Source organism: Zootoca vivipara, chromosome 1, assembly GCF_963506605.1.
Source record: "Zootoca vivipara chromosome 1, rZooViv1.1, whole genome shotgun sequence".
In the NCBI taxonomy this organism is placed as follows: domain Eukaryota; kingdom Metazoa; phylum Chordata; class Lepidosauria; order Squamata; family Lacertidae; genus Zootoca; species Zootoca vivipara.
Window position 1 is genome coordinate 69,571,679 of NC_083276.1, and position 23,580 is coordinate 69,595,258.

Consider the following 23,580-nt stretch of genomic DNA (forward strand, 5'->3'; position numbering starts at 1 on the left):
TATCATTACCCTAAGGAGTCTCAAAGCGGCTAACATTCTCCTTTCCCTTCCTCCCCCACGACAAACACTCTGTGAGGTGGGTGGGGCCAAGAGACTTCAGAGAAGTGTGACTAGCCCAAGGTCACCCAGCAGCTGCATGTGGAGGAGCGGAGATGTGAACCCGGTTCACCAGATTACGAGTCTACCGCTCTTAACCACTACACCACATTGGCTCTCTGAGACTGGGTACTGTGTTGTTTTCACATGCTCCCACCAACCATATTTCTGATTACAAGAAGCCAAATCAACATGGCTTCCCCTGAAATGTGTAGAGTGGATGTGGAACAAAACAATCCTCTATCATGACCACCACAATGAACTGGACCCAGTACCATGTTGTCAAACAATGCAGGTGTGGTATGATCAGAACTACTGTCTGCCTTCCATCAGAAAGACAATCTCATTGCCATATTCTGAGCCAACTGAAGCTTCTGAACACTTTTCAAAGGTAGCCTCAACTAGGGCACAGTACACAATATAATTTGGGTGTAAGTAGAGTATAGAGTATGAATAACCATGGCCAGGTAATTGATTTTTAAGAGGAAATGCAGCCCAGGCCAAACAATCATAGCTTTTCCCAAAGAAGCATTGTTATAGGTAGTAAGTGTCAAGAGAGGCCCATTGAAAATTTATATTTTAAAATTATATTTTTAAAAAGAAACACACACACACACACACACACACACACAACCATGCACAAAAGGAAAAACAAACACAAAATCATCCTCACATTCACATGACAATCAACACCATTGCATTCAACCTAATTTGCACATACTGATGGATCTATATGCCATCCAAATGTCTGTGTATGCATTCAAACAAAATATGCTCAGCTGTAGCAAGGGCATTATGGTATTTAGACCACTGACGGTGAGTATTTACCCTTCTAAGCTCAAAGTAGAAGTCACTTAGCAACCATATAGGCCCATAAAATCCATTGTTGTCCTGCCATTCGTGCCCATCCTGTAGGGATATAATTTAAAAGTACAGTACAAGATTCATAGGGACAGCAACTTCAGACCAAAAAGGAGATACCACTGGACAATAATAACAAATGACCTTTGCAGCAGGGAGCAGCCCTCACGGCAGCAGCAATGTCATATACTGTACCTATAATGAGGTATTTCCAGAATTATAATTTCAGTATCTACCTGATGCCTTATAAAAAAAAATTCCTTCAGTAGCACCTTAAAGACCAACTAAGTTTATATTTTGGTATGAGCTTTCATGTGCATGCACACTTCTTCAGATACGTACCTGAAGCCTTCTAGCTGATGCGCCCAACCACCTGCTCATTAGAGCACTGTTCATCCTAGCTTACCAATGCTAACCAGGATGGGGTGAGTGAATGGGCACAGCACTGGTAGTATCCTATCCACATCCTCAGGCCATTTTAACTAGAAATGGTACTACACTAACCACACTAATGCTCAGGCTTTAAACAGGCTGCCTACTTGGGATAATTAAGACCTTTAGGGAGATGCCTCAGTTTCAACACAATGGGTGGTTGCATTAACATAACTCTCCTAGTCAGATCAAAGTCCATGTTAAAAACAACAACACTTTATTCTCAATATTTTAAAGGTTCACTTCTCCACCCAACAGCTTTCCTACAAAGCAATACATGTTTCACATTCATGCAAAGTCACTGCCATGGTGGCATGCAACCAGAAGACATGAGTACCTGTTTTCCTGGAGTCAAAGCAGAAGGCAAAGCTACATAGACAGTTAGAAAGACACAGAGAGCAAAGATTTAGTGTGTATCTGTTCAAGCAGAAAGTCCCCCCGTTTAAAGTTAAAGTATAAACCTCGTAGGTGGCAGGAGAAACTGTATTTTTAGAATTAGTAAGCGCAACAAGCTGCCTTTGATATTCTAATGCAACTTCAAAGTTACAGTATTTCAAAGAGTGAGTTGTCTGCCAAAAAAAAGAGGCCTCACAATGTATGCATTTTGTTTTTTTAGATCAGCATAAAGGGAGGGTAAGAGAAAAACTACCATGAATTGGCACTTGAGTTCTAGGAAGTCAGGCTCATTCTGCAGCAACAACTACAATTGTGTCTTACCTCAAGATCACATTCCTCACCATTTTGTGTCTTTCAAGGACAGTTTAAAAATACTTGTAAGGAGCAAAAAAAGCCATAATTGGCTTTGTGCATTGAAAAAAATATCAATTTAAGGCTACTGCTTTGGGCACCCTAGTCATTAAACACTGGAACAAAGACTGCTCATATTGACCCAGTTTCCCTAACCCAAGTTTTAGAATGGCAAAAAGCTCTCAAGCTTCTAATTTGGGGTAGGGGAGTATAGAAAAGCAGCACAAGGCTGCTGTTTTTTTTTGGCAGGTGTAACTCCTGCAAAAAAAGGGGGGGGACTAATTCAGATGTCACAAATTGCTTACATGTAAAAGCAATTAGAACCTAGATGCAGCCTTTTATATCTTCTGCCCAGCAAAATCCATTAAGTAAATATAATGCGAGGGCATACAAAAGATATGAGGTCAAAGGCTACCTGAACACATTTATTTGAGCCACCAGTCACATGGTCTGTAGCCATATAGCATCTGGTTTCAAGTCACTCTTAGATTCCCCCTCCACCCCCAATGAAAAGAAAAATGCTTTGTCCCAGAAAACAGTGGTAGTTGTACAGAAATGAAGCATTTCAGAATAGCAAGTCCAATTAAAGTAGTTGATTAATGGCTGGTTCTTACTACTGATCAATCCTCTGACTAGGGTTCATTATGGACTTTCTCCCCTGAGACAATCCATTCAATTACATGTTGCTCATAAAGATCATCCCTGCTATTGATAAAAATTCACTCAGGATTAAAAAAAAAGAACAGTGGATTAGATTCATAATATTTATAAATATAGGATACCAGGGAAACAAAATCAGTGTCTATGCCTCATGTCCCACATCCTTTCATAAGCATGATGGTACACCTTGCCAAATAAAATAAAAAAATTCCTTCAGTAGCACCTTAAAGACCAACTAAGTTTTTATTTTGGTATGAGCTTTCGTGTGCATGCACACTTCTTCAGATACAGTGAAATGGAAGTTTCCAGGCACTTATGTAGAGAAGGGGTGGGGAGGGGTGGGGATGGGGAGGGGGGATCACTCAGAAGGGTGGTGGAAATGGGTGATTGACTGACTGATAGCTGTTGATGACCGCAAACGACTGCAAATGGTTTTGCATGAAAAAGCAAGGGTTGAGATGGCTGAAGATCGCTTATCATGTATAATGAGATAAGAACCCGATATCTCTGTTCAAACCAGGTCCCTCCATGGTTTTGAGCTTGGTGATAAGTTGCAATTCAGCAACTTCTCTTTCCAGTCTATTTCTGAAATTATTTTGTAGTAAGACAGCTACTTTGAGATCTTGTATAGAATGTCCTGGGAGATTGAAGTGTTCTCCTACTGGTTTTTCTGTCTTCTGGTTCCTGATGTCAGATTTATGTCCATTTATCCTTTGGCGTAGGGTTTGGCCTGTTTGTCCAATATAGACTTCGATCCAGACCAACACGGCTACTGGATACTTCGATCCAGACCAACACGGCTACCTACCTGTAACCACCTTGCCAAAGTCACAGGTCAATTTTTTCTCAGCTGTAAACACACACAGAGAGAGATTCTTGCAAAGCTTTTACTGGGAACAATTATAAAGTACAACTGATTCATGTAGACAGAAAACAACTAATACTACAGTATCCTTACAGCATCCAATTAGCACTGGGATACCTTGCAGAACTGAAGCAGCAGCAGGTTGAAGGCAGCCAATGTGGCAAACATTGGGAACGAGATCCCCTGTGTTTGGGATACAGTCAAGAATACCCAGACACTTACCCCACCTGCTAACAATGTAACCCATGGCTAGTTGTAACATCAGCAATCTGCATGCAGCTATCTATGACTGCTCTTATCCTCTCAGTAAAGGCAGGCAAGCACTGCAGATACTGAAGAAGGATCCAGGCCTCTTTTCTGCAAATAAGCAAAATGCCCCTCCTGCCTTTACTTTCCTGGGTATGCTTCCATGTCCTAATCAGAAGCATAGTGTCAAGCCCAAGTCTACCTATCTTAAGGAGAATAGCTCCAAAGCACACATGGGCAGATTCAAGTTCACTTTATATGGATGTCTTATCCTTGGTTTCCAATACATATTTATGGGCGTATAATTCTGTGTTTGATTAAATCTAAACAACTGGAACCAGCATTTTATTTTTCAAATACTAGCAAGGCTATTCCAAAAGGTACGTCCACAAAGTCACTAGGAAACAACATTTTAACAGACCACTTGCCCATGCGCATTCAGCCCAATAACTCGAAGTGCATCATCAACCTACAAAAAGAGGAGGAGAAACCAAGAGACCAAGAACCAATTTCATTCCAACACACACTCCATTCTAAATCATGGTTGCCGTGTCCTCAAGGCTCCATGCCCAGGGTGACCAAACCAGTGGCGCTTCCCTAAATCCACCTCTGCCAACATTGTAGCAACTTCTACCTACTGTGGGCAACCATGCTTGTGCATGTGTAAGTACTGGAGAATCCTCACTTATGTGGAGGTTCCATTCTGGTACGCACGCAAGTGGGGATTCCCCCATTCCAACCCTGCCCCAGTCCATTCTGCCCCATCCCCCTTCAGCGCTGTTTTCGGCGTGTGTGTCAGTGGGCACACATATGCCGCATGCTGACCACGTGCAAGTAGGGAGATGCCTGTAGTCAAGAACACTCTGTCAGTCTGTAGGCTAAGATTCAGAGGCTCCCCCCTTCAAATCTTTATTGTAGGCCCACACAAACACACACTTAGGGATGAGGGCGCTAACAGAAGCCGGTAACCGTCTTCCTCACCCCCATATTTTATTCATGCAAGTGTTTAAAAGCTTGATCTGTCACTCCTAGCTGCTTCTACGTCTACCAATAAAGCAGACGTGACATTTTTCTTGTGGTACTACTACTTTTCAGCTACAAGTGGCAGGACCTTTATTTCAATAATCCTTTATTTCTGCATTATTGTTAGTCTGAGTGGAATTTCAAAAATGCCAGTCAGGTCAGAGTTTATTCTAACATGCAGAGAGGCATTTATTTTTTAAAAAACAGTTGGGTGGGTAAGGACTGATCAGTGGGAACTACATTTTTGTGTAGCTGGACATGAGGGTTAATAAAGCACAAGGTGGGTGAGAAAATTATAAGTAAAAAGTGAAGGATTTTGTACTGTGTCAAGTCCTCCCCGTGGCACCCTTACTTATACATCTTCTCCATGCCACTTTCCCCTTCTTTCCCTGTTGCTTACCTCTCCTCCCTCTTTCCTCCATTGTCACTTTCCATTCCCTTCCTTCCAGAAAGAGTCCCAGGACTGTTGGTGAGAGTTGTACCAAAGTTGTTTTCCACAGGGCAGGGGAAGCTTAGAATAAAATGTTTAGCAACTGGTGGTAATACAAAATTTGTGACACTCTGATGAAAGCATTTGCTTTCAGATATTTATTCTTGCCTACCAAGAACCAGTCGCAGCAAAGTATATTGTGGAAGGACCACCTGGAAGCCCATCAGATGGACATTCCATACTTCTGCCTTAGCTTCTGTTCTCACAACATAGCCATCCTTTGAAAACCTGGTGCATCTTCTGCAGTATACACTCTATCAAACTATTTGTGCCAAATGCATGTTTCAAACTTGTTCCATTGAAGAAATGCACTACAGAACTTGTTCCACTGAAGAAAGATTTATGCATGTGCAAGGGAACTTTCCCCCTCTTCTCCTACTTTGCAGCCCCTTAATCTGTTACAGGGGTTCCCCCAACTCTGAAGAGCAGATCTGGTGAGGGCAGGGAGAACAATAAGGGGGAAAGTTCCATGGCTCAAGCAGAAATCCTTGCTCTAATTGGATACCATGAATAGATGAATCGGACAGAAAGATCATTGACTCTTTATGCTCCAACCAGAACAGATTAGTTACTGTTGACCCTTGCTTCTTTTATGCTTTACATTCCTGAAGAACAGGTTGGTTTTTTTAATGACTAAGCATTAGTGGAGAAATTAATATCTATAAAGACTCTGCCTCAACAGAGTGTAGTTAGTTCCCTATATCATTGTTTGCTGGATCAGACTTTCCTAAAATGATCAGAACCACTGAGATTAAGTTAACAAAAGGTATTAGTAGAATGTCTGATGACACTAGAGATAAATACACAAACCAGAGAGATTACTCTAACATCATAGTGACTAGAAGCCTACACTGGGAATGAGAGTTGACAAGCAGCTTTATTCTCTTTACTGAATGGTTCCCTCTCCCCACGCTGAGCCACAAATCATACGCTACCATTAACAGAATGAACAACTGCTTGGTAAGAAATTGTGTAAAAACCTTTATCTACAGTAAGCCACACAACAGTCAAAAATACCTTAACTACTTTTCCCCCCAAAAGACTGCAAGAAGTTAACAACACACATTGCTGCTGTTAAAGTTCAGGAGCCCACTTTGTATTACGGCTTTGCATTAAACAATGCCCCACTCCTGAGCAGAACTCAAGACTTCCTTAGCAAAGTGTATATGGTACCATTCCAGATGGGAATGTAAATACCTGCAGCTCACAGCCAATCACTTTACAGTTAGTACGTTAACATAATACAAATAAACAAGTTTGGTTGGGCTAATGAAGTGTTACAACTGGACAGTCTTCTTTTTTCCCCTGCATTAAAAAGCTCTAGAAAGTCAGGTGTAACCACTGTTATCTATCAAATTCCAGAATAAAAGGAGCAATACTAAAAACTTCAAAAACAAACAAAACACACACACACACACACACACACACACACACACACAAGATTTCCAAGAACCATAAACGTATCGGAGAACCAGAAGTCTACAAGTAGCCACTATATGGATGTTTAAGCACTGCGCATGCCATGGGCTTGGGATTTTTTGTTTTTTAAATATTGGTGCTGGGCAGGCTTCCCCTATATAACTATATTAAGTAAAGTTCTAGTGTTGATTGGTTGATGCTCAGTGTCAATGCATGCAAGGAAATTTTTGCAGGGCAGATGTGGGAGCTATGCCCCTTATCTTGAAAGTTTAAAACTATAAATGTTGACCGCTCAGCTTTGTTTTTATCCACAGCTCCGCAATCAATATAGATCTATGCAAAGTAGCTTGTAGTTACAAAAAGTGAGAGTGGGTCATCATGCCTACTGATTTCAGAGCCATAGAACGTTAAGTCTAGACTCCAGGAGTAAGCCAGATATGAAGCTTGCATTACAAAACTCCACTAAAGACTTTCCTACTTTAAGAATTCAGGGCACATGAGGGGGATCTGTCAGATAATCAGGAGAAAATTCAGCCCCTTTAATAGCAACAGATGTGTATTAAGATAGTTACTGCTGGGGGCTTTCCAGAAAGGTGCTTCCCCTTGAAGGCTCCTGCCCCAACTTATTTCCATTTCTTGTTATTCGCATGAGTAAGTTCCCACATGTGAGTTGTTCTCAGGTTACAGATAACCTCCCTGCTCCTGCCAACCTAGCAGTTTGAAAGCACGTCAAAGTGCAAGTAGATAAATAGGTACCGCTCCGGCAGGAAGGTAAATGTCATTTCCGTGCGCTGCTCTGGTTTGCCAGAAGCGGCTTAGTCATGCTGGCCACATGACCCGGAAGCTGTATGCCGGCTCCCTCGGCCAGTTAAAGCGAGATGAGCACCGCAACCCCAGAGTCATCCGTGACGACCTATTGGTCAGGGGTCCCTTTACCTTTACATACACTCTTGCACCTAGCCAGCTTTAAAACTATAACTGTTAAATCTACAAAGAGATCACTTCCCAGTTGGACTTGGCTTGCTGCCCAGAACGAGCACCACTTTCCAGACCCAGTGTGGACAGTTAGCACATGAGAGGCTTCTACAGCAAGAACTCATAGGAACTGAGACAGGAGGAGACAATGCATTTGTTTGCTATTGCAGGCAGCCGAATTTTCATGAGTAAAGAGGAGGCAATGCTTAACATATAATAAATGCTCCGAAGCTTAACATATATTTGTTGGTCAAATGAAAGCTTACCTGTAGCAGCCATGCAACTGGGTACCGGTGCCTCTGACCTCCAAATTAAACTACTTAGAAGTATTTTAAGAGAAGCTTCTACAGCATACCAAACAGAAGAGAATCCCAAATGTACACTGGTTATTATGCTCACCTTCTATCAAAGTTATCAGTTTAAAATACTGTAGAGTGTGTGTGAGGGAGTGTGTGTGTAAGCAAGTACTATTTCTGTTAAGACATCTGGTGAGCTGTGAGCTCAGAACTAGCTCTGAGAGTTGTTGTTTGGCGCTTTTTTTTTTGCTTTTGGTAAATGAAAGAACACAAAGTTAGCATCTATGAAAGTGCTGTACTGTATTGCAGGGGAGTAGACTCTTGGCCTGAATGTGGCCTTCCAGGCCATCCTACCTGTGGCCCTCAGGACTTTCCTCATGCCATGCCCCTCCTTAAGTGCTCTGCACCCTCCTTAAGTTTTTTTGCCTGGGTGGAACCTGTTCTTAAACTATAGTTGTGCCTCTTCCCTGAACAAAGGATGAAGGGATGAGGGGTGTAGAAACGTATGACTAGAACGGAGTCGGTTGTCCAAAAGTAAGGGTCACATTCCTTGCTCCACCCAACACTGGATGGAGCTTTGCTGTCTTTTTAGAGAAGCTACCCAAAAGTACACGGGTGGCACTGTGGGTTAAACCACAGAGCCTAGGGCTTGCCGATTAGAAGGTCGGGGTGAGCTCCCATTGCTCGGTCCCTGCACCTGCCAACCTAGCAGTTCGAAAGCATGTCAAAGTGCAGCTAATTTGTTAATAAATGGGAAATTTACAGATAATATAAACATTACAAGAGGCACCAGGCAGGGGTGCCCTCTTTCGCCATTGCTCTTCATAATTACGTTGGAATCGCTATTGAAAACAATAAGGGAAGATGAAAAAATAAAAGGCATATTAATCGGCAATAGAAATTATAAAGTCAGGGCTTTCGCTGATGATTTAGTGATAACAACAGAAGACCCCCTAATTAGTGTCCCTCAAGCGTTATTAAGAATTACAGAATATGGGAAATTAGCAGGATTAAAACTAAATTATGATAAAACGAATATGTTAACGAGAAATTTGGAAAATGATGAAAAAGATAATCTGCAGGAAATAACTGGATTAAAAATAAATAAAAAAATGAAATATTTAGGAATCAGGATGACCAATAAAAATATTGATTTAATACAGGAGAATTATATAGCCACATGGAAGGAAATAAAAAAGAAAATGGAAGCTTGGGAAAAATTAAAGATATCTTTTATGGGCAGAATATCTTTAATTAAGATGTGTGTCATCCCAAAAATGAATTATCTATTCCAGAATTTGCCGATTCTAGGCAAAGAAAAACATTTTAAGGATTGGAGAAAGGACATAACAAATTTCATCTGGAATGGGAGAAAACCAAGAATAAGGTATAAAATTATGATAGATCATAGGAAGAGAGGGGGGGTCGGGTTACCAGATATTGAGCTATACCATGACGCGGCAGCCCTGACCTGGCTTAAAGACTGGATGGATCTAGAAAACAATGAGTTGTTGGACTTGGAAGGAGAAGGAATACGCTCTGGGTGGCATTGGTACCTTTTGAGAGACAATGTAAGTAAAAAAAACATCTTTATGTTCAATATCATAAGAAAATCTCTATACAAAGTGTGGCAAAAATACAGAAGACACTTCGAACCCAGAACTCCCTGGTGGGTATCCCCACTAGAAATCGTGGCTGTGAAAAGACGCAACACGGAAGGTAGGTGGCCAACCTATAGAATCCTCCTAGAGGAAAAAGAAGGAGTATTAAAACTAAAGGAATATGCAGAAGTCAAAAGTTATTTTAGCAGTTGGTTACAATATTTTCAAGTAAACCAAAGGTTTCAAGAAGATAAAAAAATCGGATTCGAGAAAGAAAAATCAAAATTGGAGGAAATATTATTGGGGTCCAAAGAGAATCATATAAAAAATTTATACCAAATTTTATTCACATGGGAAACGGAAGAAGAATTGACAAAAAATTCAATGATTAGATGGGGCCAAGATTTGGGGAGGACAATAATGATGAACAAATGGGAAAACTTATGGGATAGAGACTCTAAATTTACCCCCAATTATGATATAAAAGAAAATTTGCTAAAAATGCAGAACAGATGGCACCTAACGCCGGAGAAGCTGGCAAAGATGTATCCGGACGTTAGCAACCAATGCTGGAGATGCCAAAATGAGATAGGCACCTATATCCATATGTGGTGGGGATGTAAACACATCAGGGTGTTCTGGGAGGAAGTGTACAAGGAACTGAAAAAAGTGGTGAAATATTCATTTAAGAAAAAACCAGAGATCTTCCTACTAGGAATGTTAGGGGAAGACATTAAGCCACAGGACAGATGCTTGATAAGCTACGCCACAGCAGCAGCAAGATTACTGATTGCAAAAGAATGGAAGTCCCAAAAGGTACCAACTAAGGAGGAATGGCAAATCAAGGTGTTGAACTATTGCAATCTGGCTAAGAAATATGAGGAAGTAAAGGGAATAAAGAAAGAGGATAGTGTGAAAAATTGGAAACTATTTATGGATTATATTAAGTGCCAGGCGGAAAAACCAAACCTATTACAGGATATTTAAACGCTCAAATGAAAGCATAGTAAGAGAAAGAGGAAAAGGAGACAAAAGGAAAAGAAATAAGAAAAAACGTATAAGAAAATGTTAAAAGCATAATAAAATAAATGGTATATTGTTAGAAAGGTGCAGTCGTAATTAAGAAGAAAAATAGATAAGACAGTTTAGTGAAGGTTGAGAAGAAGGGAAACGGGTTGGGGGGAGGGGGGAGAGCAAATTGATGTATTCTTAGATATTGTCTAACTAAATGGATACATATGTGTATTTTGTAATTTTTTGTTAATTGTGTTCGTTTGTTTGTTTTTTCTTTTTCCATATATATATATGTATATATATGTATATATATATATATATGTCTGTTTGTTTGTCTGTTTGTTTGTCCGTTTTCCTTTTGTTTTGTTTTTTCTCCGTTTTTAGACCTGTGTGATGAATTGTAAATAAAGAATTTTTTTTAATAAAAAAAAAAAGAAAGCATGTCAAAGTGCAAGTAGATAAATAGGTACTGCTCCAGCGGGAAGGTAAATGGCGTTTCCGTGCGCTGCTCCGGTTTGCCAGAAGCGGCTTAGTCATGCTGGCCACATGACCCAGAAGCTGTACGCCAGCTCCCTCAGCCAGTAAAGCGAGATGAGCGCCACAACTCCAGAGTTGTCCGCGACTGGACCTAATGGTCAGGGGTCCCTTTAACTTTACCTTTATCCAAAAGTGTACAGTACACACTCCAGCTTTACCTACTGGCCTCTTTAATGATCAAACCCAAAATCAGATTGCTAATATGTGTGTAGCCCACTTATTACCTATTTGGAATGGAGAGCTAGAAGTTAATTGCAATATGTTGCAATTTGAGCACTTTTGGAATTGTCAATTTCTGAAACAGGTAGATGCTTCTGAGCCTTTTTAACAACCACACAGCAGGCAGAAAAACAACAGCAGCTTTCCCCATCTCTGTACTTCCATAAGGTACAAATTTACCTGTTGATTTCTGCCATTCGTGCAGCTGTCACAATGGTTAACCTTCACCCTCTACCCCCCCCCCTTTCTACAATGCCTCCTCCACCTTCCTCACCCACTTCTACTTCACCTTCCAACTCACCACTGGAAAATTCCTGTAAGAGGTTTGTTGTCTAGGATAAGGAACTCATTGTAGCACATCTCTCAAACACACACTCCTATGCATCCAGGACACACAGCAAGGATAGCAACTGCTATCCAAGTGCACCGATTCTCGCCACACACACTGCACTTTTTAAAAGGCTGTTTCAACACATTGTTAACCAAGAGGCAATTTCAGCTCCTTCCATACTGTGACATTCCAGATGGGAGAAGGTCCGGAGTATTATCTCCTTGCTTAAATGAGGTCAATGGAAGGCAAGTCTCTTGACAGCTTGATCTTCCTTAAGTATACCAAGAAGTAGTGGAGAAGAAGAGGAGGATTGTTTTTCCTGCTGCCCTCTCTCCAACAGCAGGTTTGCTGTAATTATAGGGCATGAAACCAAACTATTAAAGCACTGACAGCTGTCACCCTGTACTTGGAGGAGCGCTGTGGCTGTGCATAAAGGATAAACACTGCTATCTGTATGAAGGAAGTCTACAATCGAGTGCTTGGCCCACTGCAATCCAGCACACAGGTATGTGCACTGAGGTCCCATTTAGTTGAGTGGCAGCCAAGCATATTTTGGGTGCTCCCTCCCTCTCTGTTATTTGTTGAGTTGTTTGGTGCAAATTATCCCATTTGTACAAAGATGGCATGCTCAACTCACTCCCTTCACAGCTTCCAAGCTTTGCTAGCAGAAAATCAATTCCAATGTATCCTTTCAGAAAGGGTTATATAACCAACTTTTACATGTTTTGAAATAGCTTGAGCTTTCTCAAATTCATAAAACTGTTTAAAATATCACTGCAAAGTCAAACTTAGCTTTGAGAGCTCATCGAGACACCTATTTAGAGCTCTGTTGCTCATCCAAGTTCTCACCCTTACCCCTACAGCTTTACCTCCCAAACTGGTGAGGATAGTCCAAACAGCACAGTGTGCAGTTCTGTAGACAAAAATAGCATTCTGTTGTTATCGCTCTTATCAATTCCCATCTAACAAACAAAAGGCAGGATCTCCAAACCTCTTGGGCTGCAGCTTAAAGTAGTAGTGGAAGGTCATGCTTGAGTTGACTACAAAATGAATGGAATGCAGCATGTCAGGGAGATACCAGATAAACCCCAAAGGGAAGTGGTCTGACTATATAGTGCCATTTTACTACCCTGACTCGCTAGAAAAATTTGTGTTTTCATACTGAAAAACTGAAACTATCTTAATATAGCTACAAACTTTTGAAATTGATGCACAGATAGGTCACTGGCAATACCCATTACAACACATACCTGTTTATAGAGCTAACGTGGTGTCTGCACGTGAATTTACAGCCATCACTTGCCAGAGGCTCATAACAACAGATTTGCTTTCTACCACTCATTGTTCTAAGCATCCCTTCCTGCCTTTGGTGAGCACGACAAGTTCCAAGTATCTTTGTGATCTTGCAGCTGGAAAGGGGAATGTCCCCAGTCATGGTGCACTTTATGGAGGCTCCACATTCCTCAGAAGCAGTGTGGAAATGCAGTGGAAATCCACCACTTCACTGCCCATCTCCAACTGGGAACAAGGTTGCGCCTCATCCACTCATTTTTAGAACATTTCTAATTTACCCTTCATCATAACTGATTTCAATGAGATATAATACAATTGAAATTCATCACCATTACAAAATAAGAAATTCACTTAAAAGCAAGACACGTAAATATAATTAGTGGGTGGAGTGCTATTTTTCTAGAAAAAGAGGTGCCGGAACTCACCATGAACACCTCCCTTGCTCTCTTAAAATAGCAGTGGAGCCCACCTGAGTTCCAGCAAGTTCCAGCTGAAAAAAAGCCCTGAGTGGGTGTATGAAATGGAGTATTATCCACTTCTGTACAGAAAATACCTCAATTTAAAGTTGCCTCACACACAATTCACTCCATGATTGTTATAATCTGCTGTAAATATAAGGCTGGTGCCGCCCCCTACATACAAGAAAAATATTCTCTGATCTTTCAAGTGGCACAGTCTGTAGCAGTAAACACTGATCTCTTTCGAACTCTGAGCCCTCTGGTTCTATCTAGTTAGCAAACTCTTCCCCCCAAGCATAACCACATCGTTATTTGGTGCTGTTGCAGTTACTGCGTAAGTTGCAATCCAAACTACTGTTTGGTTTGTTTAAATGACAATCACTCAGTCCTTCTGATACAGCGTGTTGAAGCTTCCTTTCAAGAGGCATGGATTGCAACCAAAAACCTCCACTGATATTTTTAGCTAAGCTTTAACAAGCTTTAACCACTTCCTTTACCCCATTGCAACAAACCTGTTCAAAAAACAATGCAAAGTTTCAAAACTGCCTGCTTTTTAGAAGGCCCCTTAAAGAAGAGGTCACTACTTCTGCAAGACATGAGGGCATCTTGTGCTCCTCGAAAGAAATATATAAACATAGCAAGATCAAAAGGCAGATTCCACTCCTGATTGAACATCATTACTGAACCTGCCAAACCAGGAGCTCTTAAATACATATATAAATATATTAAGCTACCTTATGGCAATTTAAAACATGGGTCCATCTTGAAACAGCTCTCACGCAGCCCAGCTATCCAAGAACCTGGAGCCTCCTATGCAGACAGAGCCTATGTGTTCCAGATAGTTCATCTGGAATATGAGGCTCCCAGAACCAGTCCTGCAGCAGATGTAGCAGTATGATTGTGATAGCCAAGAAATATGGATATCCCTTGGAATCAGACAATATACAGTGTGAAAGTACGGTAGGTGTTAACTGCCATTCTCTAATCAAGAAATCACGTCTTGTGGCTATTGCTTAGCCAGAAGAGCCTCTTGTTTGGGGACACACACTATTTTGACCCCTTTCGGCTTTTAGTCTAGTCACGTGGGACCGTGATATACCAATATATCACAATGTCTGAAATAAGAATGGAGCTGTATAGAGGCATTGGCTGGTTTCATGGTTTTTCCCACATCGTGATTTTTGCAAAGCGTGTGTGCGTGCGCACGCACACACACATTATGATTTGTGATATATTGCCAGGTCAAAAATTATGCAACTGATATCACAATATGGACTTCAAACCAGTTCGCCCAGCCCCAATATACATTACCACCTGCTTCAGAAATAGAAATAAATTGTATCTTATTTGGATAGTCTAAGCTGGAATATGCTATAGTGCTCCAGTAACAGTGACTCTGGTCAAAATATTGTGTCAAAACAAACACATGTTTTATAAAAGAGGAATTTTACATATTTAGGATTTGTTGGTTTCTAATAAAGACAGATTCAGAATCACTGGGGATATTAAATTAACTAGAGCTAATCAGCAGAGTGCACAACAATGAGCTTTTATTATTTATTTCCCACCCTTTGCTGCAAGCTTACATAAGCTTAAAAAAATCAAAACAAGTTAAAAAACTTTTCTTTAACTGCTGTTCTGCACATGCAATTTAAAGAAAAATCAAACATGCAGCAACACATTTCTAACACTTTGCATACACAGACAGTGTACTTTTGGAATATTTCTTCTAATTAATAGCTACAGACTGTTCAACTTCAGCCTAAATGAACTAGAAAGCAAGCAACTGTTTGCAGTTTCCATTTTTTTTAAAAAAGAACAGTTGAGGATCCACTAACCCCTATTCCTTTGGGCAAAGAAACTCAGAAAGTTAAGAGGGTTAAGTGGGAAGAAAATGCAGGGTATATTGTGACAAACCGATGCACGACAGCTGGGGGAAAGCTCTGCAGCAGCTGCATGCATTCTATAGCATAACCAACACCACAAAGCAACTTATTCCTACCTTATCCCAGGCTAAAGCAAAGAGTCTATTCGGGTTGCTTTTCCAAGCAATTTGCTGTGATTTGGATATTGAAGAACATCAGCGGCTAATTGCATCTTAGGCAGCTTTGCACTCAGCTCCTCAAATTGAAATAGCTACACTGATCTCAGTAGTGCTTAATTCAGGATATTCTGGTAATGGAGGAACACTTTCTCCCCTTGGATCAAATTGGAGGTGCGCTCTGCTTTTGCAGATCTGACAGGGGATATCCAAAGTCAGCCATACTCAGGAGTAGATCCTTCAGAATCTACGAAAGCAACAAACTTAAGCGACTTGTTATGTCAATGGTTCTGCTCAGAGCATGTCTTAGCTGCATACCGCCTAGTGGTCACAGGAATTTTTCCAAAGTAAATATTCCCAAGAAAATAAACAAGAAAATAGATGTGCCTGTTACAAAAGAAGCATCCAAGAACACTTCTTCCATTTCTGCTTGACCTGGTGACTGTGGGGCAGTGAGGTCTGAGCAGACCTGTCTTCTTGAGAAACTGGTTATTGCCAGGTTTATTCCTCCATTGTTTCTCAGCAGGCAGACCTGCTATCTATGCATGGGCATTGAGATTATATATTTCCACCTGCTGCTCTTTTTTTTTTGTTCCCCAGGCTCCCTGCACCCTCCGTCCCTGCCCTTAAGTGCACTGCTGCTGCAATCAATGTTACTGCCCCCCCCCAACAGCATTTCTCTAGAACACACACAAGCCAGGGTAATGCTGGACTACACTTCAGGGTTGTTGTGAACATGGACATGGTTTTTTGGTTACTCTGCAGGGTTGGCATAACCAACACTGCCTCAGTTGCAGCCCCACCTTCTGCAATATGGGTATAATAAAGATGGGCGTTATATGCATTGGCAATAGCAGGACAATTTAAAATCTTCAGGGGGGGAGATTGCTATGAAATAAATGCAGGCCAACAGTCCATCCTGGCCAACAAGAGGCCTGTGGAAATGCACAAGCAGGACCTGAGCACGAGAGCACTCTCCCCTGCTGTGGTTTCCAGCAAATGGCATTCAGGAACATCGCTGCCTCCAAAGTATAGCCATTGCAGCTGGTGACCACTGATAGCCTTATCCTCCGTGAATTTGTCCAGTCTTCTTTTAAAGCCATCCATGTTGGTGGCCATCACTGCACCCTGCGGAAGTGAGTTCCGCAGTTTAACTATGTGCTGTGCGAAGAAGCACTTTCCTCTTCTACCTGCCCTGAATCTTTCGACATTCAGCTTCACTGGATGCCCCCCCCCCCCCAATAAGTTCTGTTCTACTGTAAGGAGAGAGGGAGAAAAGCTTCTTCATGTGATGCGGAATTTTATACACTTCTGTCTAAGATGAAAAGCCCCAAATGCTGCACCCTTTCCTCAAAGTGGGGTTGCTCCACCCCCTTATCATTTTGGCTGGCCTTTTCTGAGGGAAACTGCCTCCCCATTGCAGATATCTGTCTCTCTTGGACATACTGGCCTTTGGAGAAATCTACTTCCTGGATTTCCTTATAAGTAATTGCTTTAGGTCAGCTTCATCCCTTATTCCAGTCAGGATCTTTGCAGCCACAAAGAGCACAATTTCCATTTGGGGTGGGGTATTTTGAACTCAGAAGAAAAGCACATTTCCTCAAACATAAATCCTACTTCACTCAGTAAAGCTTGCCTCCCAAGTAAGAGTGTATTGAATTGCAGGCTTAATTTCTTACAGTATGTCAGTAAGGTAAAGATAAAGGACCCCTCACTGTCAAGACCAGTCACGAACGACTCTGGGGTTGCGGCGCTCATCTCACTTTACTGGCCCACGGAGCCGGCGTTTGTCTGCAGACAGTTTTTTTCGGGTCATGTGGCCAGCATGACTAAGCCGCTTCTGGCAAAAGCAGAGCAGCACGGAAATGCCGTTTACCTTCCCACTGGAGCGGTACCTATTTATCTACTTGCACTTTGACGTGCTTTCGAACTGCTAGGTTGGCAGGAGCAGGGACCGAACAACAGGAGCTCACCCTGTCACTGGGATTCGAACCACCGACCTTCTAATCTGCAAGCCCTAGGCCAGGCATCCCCAAACTGCAGCCCTCCAGATGTTTTGGCCTACAATTCCCATGATCCCTAGCAGCTAACAGGACCAGTGGTCGGGGAAGATGAGAATTGTAGTCCAAAACATCTGGAGGGCCGGAGTTTGGGGATGCCTGCCGTAGGCTCTGTGCTTTAGACCACAGCGCCACCCGCGTCCCTAGTATGTCAGTAGTGTAACCAATTTGGAAATTACAAAGTTCAAATAATCTATACCACTTACTGCAGAAGTAGCTGCACCTCTTATGAAAAATGTGATGCAGATTCCGTGGGAGTGCCCAAAGTCTCAAGTGCAATTGATTACTGCAACTGTGGAACTGAATGTGATCAATGATCTACGCCTATACCAGCCTTCCCCAACAAGGTGCCCTTCAAATGCTTTGAACTACAACTTCTGGCCAGCATGGGCAATAGTCAGGAACGATGGGAGTTGAATCAGGAGGGTGTAGAGATCTCCTGCATGCCGAAAGAGCATGCTAGTATGAACTAAGTGCTATATTAACTTTAAACAGATAAAGCTAAGCCAAGTGATGCTGCTAGTACTTTTCCTTACTGCTCCAACAATTAAGCAGTAATCAATCACTGAGATTATCCTGCAGGAGGCTTGCTAGTTGCTCCAAGAGTTGGCAAGGCTCATTTGACAACAACAAGAAACCAAACCATTAGTGGTGTCATCAGCCCAGTCCTATAGAATACTCTGCCAAAAGAGATTCAGTGGGTGCATTCTGAGCCAAGTTTTAAATGCCTGCTGAAAACTTTCCACAATAGTTAGCTGATTGCTGATTTTAATTTCTCATATAGATTTCATATGGTGCCATGCACAATTGCTGAAAGCCACTGACGTTTTTAAACGAATAGTGAAATATAATTATTTTAATAAATAAATACATAAAACAATGGAAGCTACTGTTTGTTGCAGCTATGACTATATGAATTTCCTATCTTTACATTCCATCTTCTTGATCCATAACCAAAAAAAAAAAAATGATCGAGAACGAGAACTTCAGTCTAGTATGACCAGGACATGCTAGATTCTAGAAGATGAGGATCTGGCACTGATACACTCATAGTGGAATGCTAGGGGCACGGCAACAATGAAAATCTGCAGTCAACGCTAAGTTTCATATATTAAAACCTAAAACAACACCTGCCTCTGAATCCAGCAGCAAGCTAAATCTACACCCAATGGCAAGACACTCTTTGCACTGTTAAGAGGTCACACTGTGATTCTGGACACCGCTCAGCAAGTGCCAAGTTTTATACACTCCTGGGATGTTTCACACAATTAGTTCATTCTTGTCTTCGCTGCCAGAAAGATGACAGTGTCTCTTTCCTCCCTCCCCTCCCAGCTCTTGCTACAGAAAGGAACTGGGGTTAGTTTGTACAGTAGTGATAACTTTATCTAGCCCTGGAGAGACCCTGGCTTACAGTTAGAAGAACTAAATGAATGTTTATAGTGGTTACAGCATCAATTATGAAGAGACTTGCTACGTGGACAATGAGTGCATTGTGAAATGCTTGGCATGATTAAGGGTACCATGAACACACACACACAAACCCAAAAATGATCTAGATTTCTCTGCTGTTACTATGAAGCCACTGTCCAGGCTACTAACTACCCTTACAACATTTAAGAAAATAAATTTTGATTGCTGCAGCAGAGGGTGAAGGCGTTTGTAAAATAAGCTTGGCTGAGTAGTCGCAATACAACACTCAGCTTGTGTACCTTTAGTCCATAGTGAAGCATTGCTATTGAAGGCAGTTGCTGGTCACAGGTACAGTTGTGCTACTACTACTATGCAGTGTGGACACAGATTGACACCAAAAGCAAGCACAGCTGCACTTTGACAGCAGCCAGCTTTCAGAAGAGAGTTCTGTATGCACTGCAAAGCAATTTCAAGGCACAGGGCTTTAGGAAAGCCATGATACTCCTGCAGCTGAGCACCTAGGTTAAGCCCCAAAAACCCCACTGTAGATGGGCTGTGTCATCTGGCAAAGGTTCTGCAAGTACATCTGAGGATTCACTAGCGTGTTATATCAGACCTTTATCATTACTGGGTTTCACATGCAATGAAAGCAGAAGCCTTACTAAACATTGCCCAAGAGCAAAGTAGAACATGTTGCCACTGTGTACAGTATGTTCCTCTTGTACCACAGCAACATGAAATCACACATCAACTTGCACCAAGTGCTATGCAAAAGTTACATCAAAAGTAGAACTAGAACAAAGCAAACTGAGCTTAGAGTACTTTAATTGGCTATGGTGAGCAAAACTTATTTGAAGTCAATTAAGATGTTTGCCTGAACAGAACTTTCGGGAAATCAGATTGCTTTTGACATTGTGTTGCCCAAGTGAAATCTAATGAGCAGTATCAGCTCATCAGCATAAGGAATTTAAAGTCCGCCGTTAAATCCAGCTGCTCTGATCTCACCTAAAGTCACATGTACCTTGATAAATGCAGGTACTGTATGTAGATTTAGATATTTTAATGGCACAACAGTGGAGGCTTACTGCACTAACTTTTGGAGTATGATTCTATGTACTCATTTGGCCTCACTGTGTCAAAAACCAACTTTGGAAACCAAGTGATGCATCTAGCCCACAAATGCTTGCATCCCTGCTAGCCTTTATGGTGCCATAAAGCCAAAGTTGTTTTGACCACAGCAGACTGACATGCCCACCCCTCTGGAATGTAAAACTATAGCCATAGTCAGCATCCAGACAGTACTATCTATGGAAACTATACAAAGTCTGTCAACTGTAGCTTCAGCCATACAGGGATAAACTAATTATCTCCATCCACTGGCAAATATCCACCAATAAGCCGCACAAAATGGGATTACAATTATTCTAAACCCAGCATTTCAGAAAAGGCAAGCTATTCAGGTCTTTGCTACCATGCAACAGCAGTAGAAGACAGCAGACATTCAAACTGATAAACAAACCCAACATTATGTGTAGATGACCATAAACAGCCCTTTAACTCAAAGCAGGGCTGTAAATGGATACTTTTATGGTTGCACTTTGGCTTCCATTTTTTCCCCCTCAGTCAGTCAAATTGAAATCAGAAGAGAGGCAGAACACAGCAACCGTCAGACACATTTCAATTCTGAGTGTGCTTACTCAAAAGTAAGTACCACTGTGTTCAATGGAATCAACCCAGTAAAATTTGCAGTGGCTTGCAGCGTTAAACAGAAGTTCATTATTTCAAATCCTAGATAAAGACAAGTTTGGGGGTGCACTTTACACATTCCATGAACTAATCTAACAGTTTTCCCATCTTCAGAATGCAGTGGTACAAGCACTAGGCTTCAATTTATCTTTCAATGGGGCTGCGGAGTTCTTCATTAATGCACCAGTTGAGTTAGAGACAGTGAAAGACATATGCAAATAGTATGAAGTGCCCGATGGCTGCTCTGAACTAGTAGGTGGAGAATCAGTAGTCACAAATTTTGTGCTCCAAGTGCAAAGCTGCGCAGAACCAACCTGTCTTTTCCCTATCCATCTATTGCAAAATGAGCTAAACACAATACAGAATCTAATATTTCTACTACTTCTTCCAAGTATATACAAATCATGCTTCCCAAGCATTAACAATTCCCAACAATGCCTGATCACCTTAGCTGAAACACTCGACTTTTCTGTGCACAACCACCAGACCACCACCCTCCTTCTCATCCCCTCTACTGCAACATAACCTCAGCTGCCTTATACCTGCTTATAGAACAAGAATTTTATTTCCTGTCCCTAGTTTACCCTCAATATATGCACACAGATATTTTGCAAGCTCCTTTGAGGTTTTACTGCAATCAAGGTGCACATAAATGTTCTGAAATAAATAAAAATAGAATACACATAAAAGATATCCTGAAATTGTTACTTTGGAAAGAGATCATTTTCCTCCCACTTCAACACATAAACGTGGAAGGCACACTTCAGTCCAAGGTCCTCGTGCCCTACAGGGCTTGGATACCTGAACAAGAGCAGTCAATCTCCTCATCCATTCAGAGCCTTAAGCAAACATTACATCAAGGCTGAAAACCTTAAATAAACATTGCATCAAGGTCTTTTTTCATATATGTGTTCAGCCTTTTTTCTCCATTTCCTTTTAAGCAACAGCTTCCACTTTATCACAAAGTATTTCCCTACTGATATGCCCTCAAACAGATGCCAATACTCTCGTATGCAAATAATACATACCTAGCTTTAGAGCTCAATAAGCATTACCGCTTAGGAGAGGTTACCTGGGCATAGGTAAGGAGCCTGTCACCTGCCAGAAGCGAAATTAAGAAGGAAGAGAGATTCTTAACGCATCGCCTTTGCTTGGAAGGATTCTATTCCATCAAGTATGATGCAAGCAAAAAGTCAAAACATCTTTGAACACACGCCAATGCTCATTGGCTGCCAACGCTGCCGGTTCCCAGACAGCGCTTAAAGGAACATACCTGTTGCAAAGCAAATTCCTGGAAAGGCATCCGAGAGAGCAGAGATTTCACGCCGACAGATCCTCCTAGCCTGAAGCTACGGGAAGCAATCTCGGTGGCCGGCGGGCTTGCTCGGAAGTAAACCTCGCCGAGTTTGGGGCGCACTTGTCCAAGGAAGGCGCACACGGCAGCGCGACTACGGCTGCGGCCAGGGGACTGACCCACATCCAATGCGAGATTGCCCAGCCGCGCGGAAGCAACGGGCCGAAAAACGTTTCTCAGAACACGGCCGCCCAGTCGAAGTTGGCGCGGGGAGCAGGACCCAACCAGCTGCACCCCCCCCCCCCGCGCGCGCGCGCGCCCAGGCTGTGCGCGCCTCCAGGCCCCAGGAGCAGCGCCGTCGCCAAGCCAGCGGGCAACCCCTCCCTTAGCCCCCAGCCCCCTTAGTCCAGGCAAAAAGCTCCAGGCGCCTCTGGCCCCGACCAGCGCCACAGGCCTCCCCGGGCAGGAGGCGAGAGGAGCTTCGCCACTCCCAGCAGGGTCTCCCGTCCAGGCACGCTCAGACTCCCCACACGCCCCATGGGGGCCCCCACCCTGCAGCCAGCGAGGCCAGCCCCGAAGGAGCCCCGCGGAGGAAGGGGAGGGGGCTTCGGCCGCCTGGCGGAGCCGCCGCCGCCGCCCCACCCGAGCGAAGAACAGCAAGAGGCGCCGCCGCCCCCTCGCAGGCCCCTCACCTGGATGAACTGGATGGTGAGCGCGGACTTGCCCACTCCGCCGCCGCCCACCACGACCAGACGGTACTTTTCCTGCCCCGGGCCGTCCCGGCAGCCCGCGGCCATCGAGGAGGAACCCAGGCCAGGCGAAGGCGAGCAAGGGGCGCCGCGGGCACCTCCCGGCCCGGGCTAGGGGGTCGCTGGCCGCGGCCGCCGCCTCGCCGCTCCGGGGGCTGCCACCGCCACAGGCCCAGCGAGGGGGCACTCCGGCCAAGGGAGGCGCGAGCGAACGAGGAGCGCAGGCGGCGGCGGCGGTGGCTCGGAGGCAGCTGCCAGCTGCAGGCTCCTCCTTTTCGGCGCGGCAGCTGCGAGCAGAGTGAAAGCGGCAGCAGCCCTGCTCCGGCTACAAATGGCCGTCAGGAGGTGGGCGCCGGGATGCAAATAGATTTATGAATATGCATGAGCTGGGCGGGGGCTTCTCCGTTCGCCAAGCCTTAGCGCGGTCTTGCTTACACACGGAGGCAGGCGGGCGAGCGGGCGGGTTGTCCCTCCCACGGCGCGCGTCACCTTTCTCGGTCTCCGCCTCCCCCGCGCCTCAAATTCCCACCGTGAGGTTTTTGCTGAAGGGACTTGCATTTATTATATATTTCGGGGTTTTTAAAGAAGTTGCTGTTGCAAAGAGAGAGATGTGCGGAACTCCCATGTTTTGCTGTGAGAGCTGCTTTGCACGTCGTTTCGGTGACGGTCAAGGAAAACACTCCGGTTTTTCGGATGCGTTGAAGTCGGCGTCAGTCA

General features: G+C 43.2%; 1 protein-coding gene and 1 long non-coding RNA gene across 2 annotated transcripts in view; both read right to left on the bottom strand.

Annotated features, from left to right (window-relative positions):
- Positions 1–23,183, bottom strand: part of RRAS2 (RAS related 2) — a 35,915-nt gene extending 12,732 nt beyond the window's left edge. Inside the window, exon 1 of the mRNA XM_060275885.1 lies at positions 22,807–23,183. Within this exon, the coding sequence (XP_060131868.1) occupies positions 22,807–22,911 (105 nt within the window). The 5' untranslated portion in view covers positions 22,912–23,183. The remainder of the gene's footprint in view (positions 1–22,806) is intronic.
- On the bottom strand, positions 2,870–11,103 carry LOC132592317 (uncharacterized). Its single transcript, XR_009557758.1, has 2 exons — positions 3,615–11,103; positions 2,870–2,982 (listed from the first exon to the last, which is right to left on the bottom strand). It is a non-coding gene; the product is annotated as an uncharacterized LOC132592317 (long non-coding RNA).
- Positions 23,184–23,580: the final 397 nt, after the last annotated feature.